General features: G+C 44.6%; 1 protein-coding gene across 1 annotated transcript; it reads right to left on the bottom strand.

The window, feature by feature from the left end:
• Nucleotides 1-106: 106 nt before the first annotated feature.
• Nucleotides 107-5069, bottom strand: LOC146505992 (formin-binding protein 1-like). The gene is made up of 4 exons (XM_085180866.1): nt 4762-5069; nt 2734-2849; nt 2364-2414; nt 107-1734 (listed from the first exon to the last, which is right to left on the bottom strand). Exons 1-4 carry the CDS (start codon nt 4789-4791, stop codon nt 1659-1661), a joined length of 273 nt encoding a protein of 90 aa, XP_085036992.1. The 5' UTR covers nt 4792-5069; the 3' UTR covers nt 107-1658.
• Nucleotides 5070-8509: the final 3440 nt, after the last annotated feature.

The following is an 8509-nucleotide window of genomic DNA, read 5'->3' on the forward strand; positions in this document are numbered from 1 at the left end:
AGTTCGCGGTTCTCCTCACGGCCCAGCCCAGTTACCATGGGTAACTTAGTCACTTAGTGTGACTAAGTTACCCATGGTAACTTAGTCACACTAAGTGTGACTAAGTTACCATGGTAACTTCATCTTTAACGTGTTAATTGCGATTAATTAATTTGAAAAAAATAAGACATTTAATTGCTCTTTGCCTTCCAATGGGGAACTTTTGTCAATGCACGATTTGCTGGTATACCGATTACACTGATGCACACAGAAGAAGAAAGTGCGTTGCTAGGACTGACATGTAGTTTAAATGTTTTTTCCATAAATTAAAAGAGCTTGACTTTATAATATTCATGTCCATATCTATTAGTTCATTCTGTCGCCCACTAAAACCCTTTAAATAAAATAAAAAAACATTTGTGTTTTGGGTCAAATGTTCTTGTGCAATTAAATGTGATTAATCGAGATTAATTAATTAGATAATTTTTTTTAATCGAGTCCCACTCCTACATTAATTGTCTGTGTATTGGCATTGTCGCACATTTAAGTGCCATCAGGGTGAGAGAGGGTTAAGGACGAGTTTCTGACCAGGAAGTGACATAAGTTTGGCCCACATGTGGCACATCTGCAGCTCTCGGAATGACGGGACTATGTCAGAGCACGCCTCAGCCATGCTCGCCACACGTGGCCAAATGTGGGGTGATGTGTGGGCTCCATGTGGCAGAGCAGCTGGGAGCTGGGTAACTGAGCAGATGTGCCTGATGTTCAGCTTTGGGCAGCACGCTTCCTTCAAACCGCCACATTCTGCTGAGCAGCAGAGAGGGCGGGCTTATGACACGATACCTGGAACTTGGATGTCAGAACTCACAAGTTAGCATGTCTCGAAAAAACCAAGAAAAAAAGGTTTGCTTTGGTTCTTAGCGAGCTGCAGCATTCAGGTGTCACTAGCAATGCATCGCAATAACTTTGGTGCATAAAAACACGGTCGGGCACGTTCACGGACAGAGCATCATCACTGCTCTGTGTACGGCTTTTTTTTTTTAAATTTCAAATAAACAGCAGTGGCGTCACAGATTCAAAGTTCACAGTTTTACTACTGTTCACGTCCACTGTCACTATCTCCAGGTGCTAACACAGCATATGTTGATCTGCTCTAACTTCCTGACTGGGAAATTTATGACTTCCAGCTTCTTCAGGAGGCAACATACATCCTGCAGAGCCACAGTGTGGGCGTGGCCAACCCTGGTGACCATGGGCCTGATTCCAGTCCAGACTGCAATAATCAAACAGTAAATCAGTCACTGAATACCAGTGTCAATATTTCCCTCAGACACATTGTTGGTTTGAAGAAATCATCATCATCATCAGCTCTCACTTTGAGTTAAAGTAAATCAAAGTGATTCAAATTTCACTTCCTAGAGTTTATTTCTATTTTAGTTTGTTTGAAGCTTCTGATGAAAATCACAGACACAGGTCACATGATTATCAACATGTAGACACACGCTGCAGTGGGTAGAGTGATGTGGAAGCTGCTTCACTGTGTACTGTACCACTGTGACAATAAACCCACTGGACTTGACGAGTGTGTGTGTGTGTGCGGCGCACTCACAGACTTCCTCTCAGTCTTCAGCTCCTGGGTGTATCGTGTCAGCTCGCAGACGATTTGTGCGTTCAGGTTTTCAGCAAGATCTTCTCTCTGGATGGCGAGTTCGTTCAGCTGCTGGAGAGTTCGCAAACGCCACAAACCAGGTGTACCTGAAACAAGCAGTCGGCTGGCCAGCTCAGCTCACACACACTTCACAGGAAGCACATTTTCACCTCACGGTCAAAGCGCGCGGCCGTAGTTTGATGGTGCATGCGTGTCACTCTCCACCGGAACTCATACCTGACCCAGACCGAGCACTGCACCCGTGTCCAGCTGACAACCATTTCCTCAGAGTTGCAGGTGCCGACTTTAACCTCAAGTCTGTCAATGTGAGGTGGAGGTCGGTGCCTGATGATGCCAGCAGGACAAACAAGCAGAGATGCGGCGACCACAGAATCCTCCAATCTATGGCTACCACCCTCCGCCGGCGCGACACCCTGCCCCTTGCCTGTGCCTACAAATTGTGTCCATAAGGTTCTGAAGAGACTCCGGGAGCGAGTCCATTTACTGTAGGCAGTATAGGCCGATCGACCACTCCTCAGGGAGCATGCTCAGCAAAGTGCGAGCTTTTTCATCGCGAGCAGAAACATCTGAACCAGCATTTTCTGATCAAAACTGCGATTTCACACAACGCGATCGTGTATTCGCCAAAGCTGCGGTTTTCTGCAGCGTTCCTGACTGACCCGTACTACGAAGTTTGACTCGTGGGTGAACTCGGTACAAACAGGTAAAGACTCACCTGCTCTCATCTTCTCTGTTCCTCTTGGGGTGGTACTTCTTCGACAAACTTCTGGAGACACACAGGTGACACACACAGGTGAGACACACAGGTAGTGCAGACTTTTGGGGTTTCGGGTTTTATTGAAATGAGACATTAAGGTAACACTCAGGTAATCACAGTTTTACACACACATCATCTGCACTGTGAGTAAATCCAGGTACTAATGATAAACTGACTGATCAGGTATTGTTATTTATTTGAAGGAGTTTAAAGGGTTGTCTCCAAACCTCCTCACAGTTTGACTTTAACAAATGTGACAAAGTAATTTCAGGTTTTCCAGGAGTTTGACATGGTCGTGATGGTTCAGGTGTTGGTTTAAGGACTATACCTGATCTGTTTGGCGTAGCTCAGCTCAATGTCGGCGCGCTCTTTTACAAACTTAGTGTATCTCTCCAGGAAGTCGATCCCCCAGCTCGTGTGTTTCTCCAAGTTATCAAACTGATCCTGAAACAGCAGACTGATGTTAGTGTGACCTTTGACCTCTGACACTCACCTGAAGCACAGCATAAATAGCAGTTTACTCGCTGGACCCACTTCCTCATTTTATGTTTGACAGCGTTTTAGTAGGTAAAGGTGATGCTTGGACATGAGCTGAGCTGCGGTTTGGGGAAGGCTTTGGCCGATTACGACCGATTACGTCACAGCAACGCGCCGAAGGCTGTCCAAATTCGTCGACTCCTCCGAATGCAGCCGACAAATGCGTCCTCCTTTTCCCCGAATTTGAAAGATGGGTCGGGTGTGTCCTTCGTGGCCCACCATATCCCAGAATTCATAGCACGGCCCAGCCAAACTCCAGTTTCCAACAATGGCGGCCGCTACTAAGTTTTAAAATTACTCTTATTAATCTTTTTGGGTCACAAAATAAACTTTTAACATATTTTCAGGCGAGAGAGTAGCTGTGTAAACATCAAATATCTGCTCGTTTATCAAGATATCACATATTTGCAAAAGTGCTTCGCCGTTTTCGGAGACGTCTGTTACCCACCAGCTCGATAGCTCGCCGGGAGCTCGAGGGTCACTGAAGCCGCCGAGAACGGCACAACTCCCGACACATCATTTTCAGATCACCGCGGAGTTTCGCTGCTCGGGTTAAACGTGATATATAAGTCACTTAGACAACCTAAAAATGTTATTGTTGGGCTTTTTTCAGTGTTTTGTTTGTTCGTGAGTAAATCGGTTTGGCTGAGATTAAAGTTATTAGATTAGATTAAATAAAACTTTATTAATCCATCAGGTGGGTTCCTCCTTGGTTTTCACACAGCTGAGTAAACGTCAAACAGAAAACTGATTAAACAGAAGTGTGAGACAGTCGAGAATTTACGCCAGTGTCCTGTTATATTTTAGATAGCAAGGAGCAGACGGACGAGTTTATGAAACTCCACCGAGACAGTGGTGACGCTAATCTGAAGGCTGGACCGTCCAATTCCACAGCCGTTTACTTCCGGCCTACCCGACCTTCTGAGGACCCGGCCCACGTGAGGCCGGGTCCTCAGGAGGATGCAGCCCATGAATTTGGACACGACCAACGCCTTTATCCTGTCTTCCTTCTCTCACCCCAACCAATCACAGCAGATGGCCCCGCCCCTCCCTGAGCCTGGTTCTGCTGGAGGTTTCTTCCTGTTAAAAGGGAGTTTTTTCTTCCCACTGTCGCCAAAGTGCTTGCTCATAGGGGGTCATATGATTGTTGGGCTTTTCTCTGTATGTATTATTGTAGGGTCTACTGTACAATATAAAGCACCTTGAGGCGACTGTTGTTGTGATAAAACTGTGTAAATAAAACTGAATTGAACTGAGGCCACTTTATAAAACAGAAGGTCAGTCGGCTGCTTCTGGTGCAGCAGGAGGGGAGGCAGAACACCTGTCAGCAGGTTAGGTTCACAGATGCTGTTACCATGGTAACTCACTAGCAGAATCTGCTCCAAGGATCAGGACCGGACCCTCTCTAGAGTCTAGACTGTGTGTGTGTGTGTACTATGTTTACATATCTTTGTGGGGGCCAACAGTCACTTACGGGGACAAAGCAGCCGTCCCCACGAGTTTGAAGACATTTTTGAGACTGAAGATGTTTTAGCGTCAGAGTTATGTTTAGGGTGGGAAGCAGCTGGGAAAGCATTATGTCAATTAGATGTCCTCACTATGATATAAAAACGTGTGTGTCGCGAGTCGCGCGCTGCACCATCATGGAGGTTGTAGCTCGCGCTTCTGTCGTCACTCATCGTGTTGCTATGGCAGAGCAGACAGAAGAACGAGGCTGCGCGCGCGCGCACACACACACACACACATACACACACACAGACACACGCACACGGTTACAGGTTACCGGTGCGCAGCTCTCAGGTGCGGCTCGTGCACATACCCACAGCTCGGTGCCCCAGTTGCAGCTCATGGTTCTTCCTCTGGTCCTTCCTCGCGCTCTTCGTATCGGTACCGGTGATCAGCTGCTGCAGCCCACGGCACGCATCCTCCACCTCACCGACCTACACACACGGCGATCCGTCAGTCTCACCTCCACCTGTATGTCTCTGCTGCAACTGAGCAAGCAAAGAACGCGGTCACGCGCAGCACGTCCCCGGAGCACCCTTTGTCATCAGTGAGGAGATGCTCAGATTGCGAGAGTTGTGCGCATGCGTAGTAGCAGGCCCACCCTGCCTCTGCACAAAGCAAAGCGTGACGAAATTACCTGCAGCTGACGTTACATGTTCATGGTGATATTTGATCAGCAGGGGCGCTCTTCTTACAATAACTAAACTACACTTCCTGTTTGATGACGTCATGTCTTCCTTTTAGAGAAGAGGTTATTTTTTGCAGCACATGATGAGGTCAGACTGCAGGATTTCCAAAATAAGTTTATAACTCTCAAAACCCAGTGGGAAAAAAAAATGACAACACACACACACACACACACACACACGATCAAATCACATGCTGGGTTTGCAGAATGAAGAATTATTTAATACAGTTTTATTTATATAGCGCCAAATCACAACAACAATCCCTCAAGGCACTTTATTTTGTAAGGTAGACCGTACAATAATACACAGAGAGAAAAACCCAACAATCATATGAGCCCCTATGAGCAAGCACTTTGGCGACAGCGGGAAGGAAAAACTCCCTTTTAACAGGAAGAAACTTCCAGCAGAACCAGACTAAGGGAGGGGCGGGGCCATCTGCTGTGATTGGTTGGGGTGAGAGAAGGAAGACAGGATAAAGACATGCTGTGGAAGAGAGCAGAGAGGTCTATTAACCAGTGTTGGGAAGGTTACTTTTAACATGTACTCCACTATAAATTACAGATTACATGTCCCAAAATGTATTTTGTAACATATTCCATTACGTTACTCAATAAGAGTAATGTATTCTGAATACTTTGGATTACTTGATATATTATCATGCTTTTCACAACTACATGAATGTACTTTTGCTGTGTAATTTATTACTATTACTTAGAGTTGGATGTTGGAAGTTACAAGTATGAATTTTGACTCTATTTTTCTTCCTTTCATCTGATTGGTCAATGTCATGTCGATCACAAATGTAACAATCCAATCAGAGAACAGATGGGTTTGGCTGTCGGAGGGGCGCTTTTTTTTAACTGCAGGTCCTTGAAGGGAATAAATGCCCTTTTACACGCCAACCCAGCGTTTTCCTTCATCACCACGAAGGAAAACAGTCTGTGGTCGTCCGAGTTTGGTGATTTTTGTGTCACAGGTCTACGTGTTTAATACAGGGACTTCCACAGCCTTTTCAACAGCCCTGCGGACCGCGGGGTGGGGGCAGTGTTTTGGAAATGAGTCTTCATCACAAAGCTTTCTTCGTTATGAATTAGCATACATGTTTTTATTGAACATTTGAAGAACTAGCAAAGAAAACAGAAACTCTTGTAGAGGACATAAAGTCAGAGATAGAAACGACGAGGAGCAGGTGCATCTAGTGCAGGTAGAGCTGCTGCAAAAACCCACAGAGCTCAGCAGCCAGCGCAACAAACTCTGAATCCTTTGCTTTTAGTTAGCAGTTAGCATTAGCAGCACATCCTGCGTCTGATGTGAAAGGACTTTTATGCTGCGCACTGTGACTCACAGCCATGGTCCTGGGTCAGCCCTGACTTTGTGTTAAACTAATCCTAAAGTAATGATGTATTTCTAACCACTGATATAGCACAGCTTTATCCTTTCAACAGCTGCTGAAAGTTAGGGGACCTAGCTGCTATCGGATATTTATATAGAGATCCTCCAGCTTCAAACTGTATCACCCTTCAAGGACCTGCAGTTCAAAAAAGCGCCCCTCTGACAGCCAAACCCATCTGTTCTCTGATTGGATTGTTACATTTGTGATTGACATGTCATTGACCAATCAGATGAAAGGAACAAAAATAGGGTCAAAATTCTTACTTGTAACTTGCAGAGGTTTTTTTTGGCTAAGTCCACACACAAATCTTTTTTACACACACAAATTCTTTTTACACGTACAAAACTGATTTACAAGTACAAAATATTTATGACCACATTTTGAGCCCATATGTTTCTTCTTCATAAATGTACTCAAGTAAAAGTAAAAAGTATCGTGCAAAAAAGGTACTTTAAAAGTACATTTTTTCCAAAAACGTACTCAAGTAAATGTAACGGAGTAAATGTAACTCATTACTACCTACCTCTGCACTTCAGCAGACGTTTGTCACCAGAGCAAAATCACAAAGTGAAGCTGTTGTGAAAGCAAGTTTTATTGTAGCAGAGGAGCCAAATCAGCTGGTACCACTCTGAAGAGCTGCAGGATGAAGCTGTGCGACGTCGTGTGTCCAGACAAAACGCAGAGTTTGGCAAATGTGAGCCTGATTTAAGAACACAGTTGTGTGAAAGAAGCAAAAACTTCATAGCACACTCTCTTGCTGTGGATGAAAGTACAGACATGATGGACATTGCACAGCCGACCATCTTCATCCGTGGAGAGTAAATATTGGAAATTAAATTGATGCACGGGACAACGACAGGAAAAGACATTTCTGAAAAGTATTTCAAAGTGTAACCGACATGAAACTGCCCTGGGACAACAGATGGCGCACTGGTGTTGTGCAGGATGTAAGATCTAGTAAAGATGCAGGAGAACTGTACCGGTGAGTTAGCAGCAGATCACTGCATCACACACCAGGAAAGGCTGTGTGGTAAAAATGGAGCATGTAATGATCACCGTAACGCAGACCGTAAATTTGATCTGAGTTAAAGGTTTAAATCACCGTCAGTTTCAGTCTTTTATGTGGGAAATAGATTCAGAGTTTGCCAACATTCCTCATCATACAGAGGTCCGCTGGCTGAGTTGGGGAAAAGTTCTCAGTAGTTTTTGAGCTCAGCAAGGAAACCTGTCAGTTCATGGACATGTGTGATGCGGTGAAGGCGTTTCACATGAAGCTGTCACAAATGCACCAGTGCAGCCTGCCTCACTTTCCCTGTGGCAGTAATGTTGAACCAAGTCAGCGGACTTTGCTCCGTCTACATGCGGCTCCAACCTTGTGTTTGCTTTCATTTATTTTTTCTGGGGGTTTTGGCAGCATGTTCATATTTCTAACTTGCATAATGTTGACAGGATATATTTTTATGGAGAGCAAAATATTTAAAGTTAAAGTTTATTTTTTTAAGTTATTTATTCTGGAATAATATTTCTGTCTGTTTTTATTCATATTTATGTTTAAAAAACATTGATTTAGTGTGTTTAAAAAACGTTTATCTTGTTTGGCCCACGACCTAAAGTGTGCCTTGAGTTTTGGCCCCCTATTGAGTTTGACACCTCTGCTGTACACTATGCCGGGCACTTGGTTATGGCGCTCCATGTATGCCCTGCCTGCCAGCATCTTGCACCCTGCTGTTACGTGCTGGATTGTCTCATCTTTACACAGCCTGCACCTGGAGTCTTACTGGCAGTCAGGTTTCCCTGGGCAATATTATCAGAATTACCTTTATTTGGCCAAGTTTGTGCACAGAAATAAATTTGAGTCAACTTTGGGGGTTTTTGCATGCAGAAAGCAAACTTTGTAAAAATATATAAATAAATAAATTTAAGCCATGAACAGGCTCACGGCTCAGCAGACATCAATAACAGCTTCAATCACACATCTG

Source organism: Neolamprologus multifasciatus, chromosome 12, assembly GCF_963576455.1.
Source record: "Neolamprologus multifasciatus chromosome 12, fNeoMul1.2, whole genome shotgun sequence".
Lineage (NCBI taxonomy): Eukaryota > Metazoa > Chordata > Actinopteri > Cichliformes > Cichlidae > Neolamprologus > Neolamprologus multifasciatus.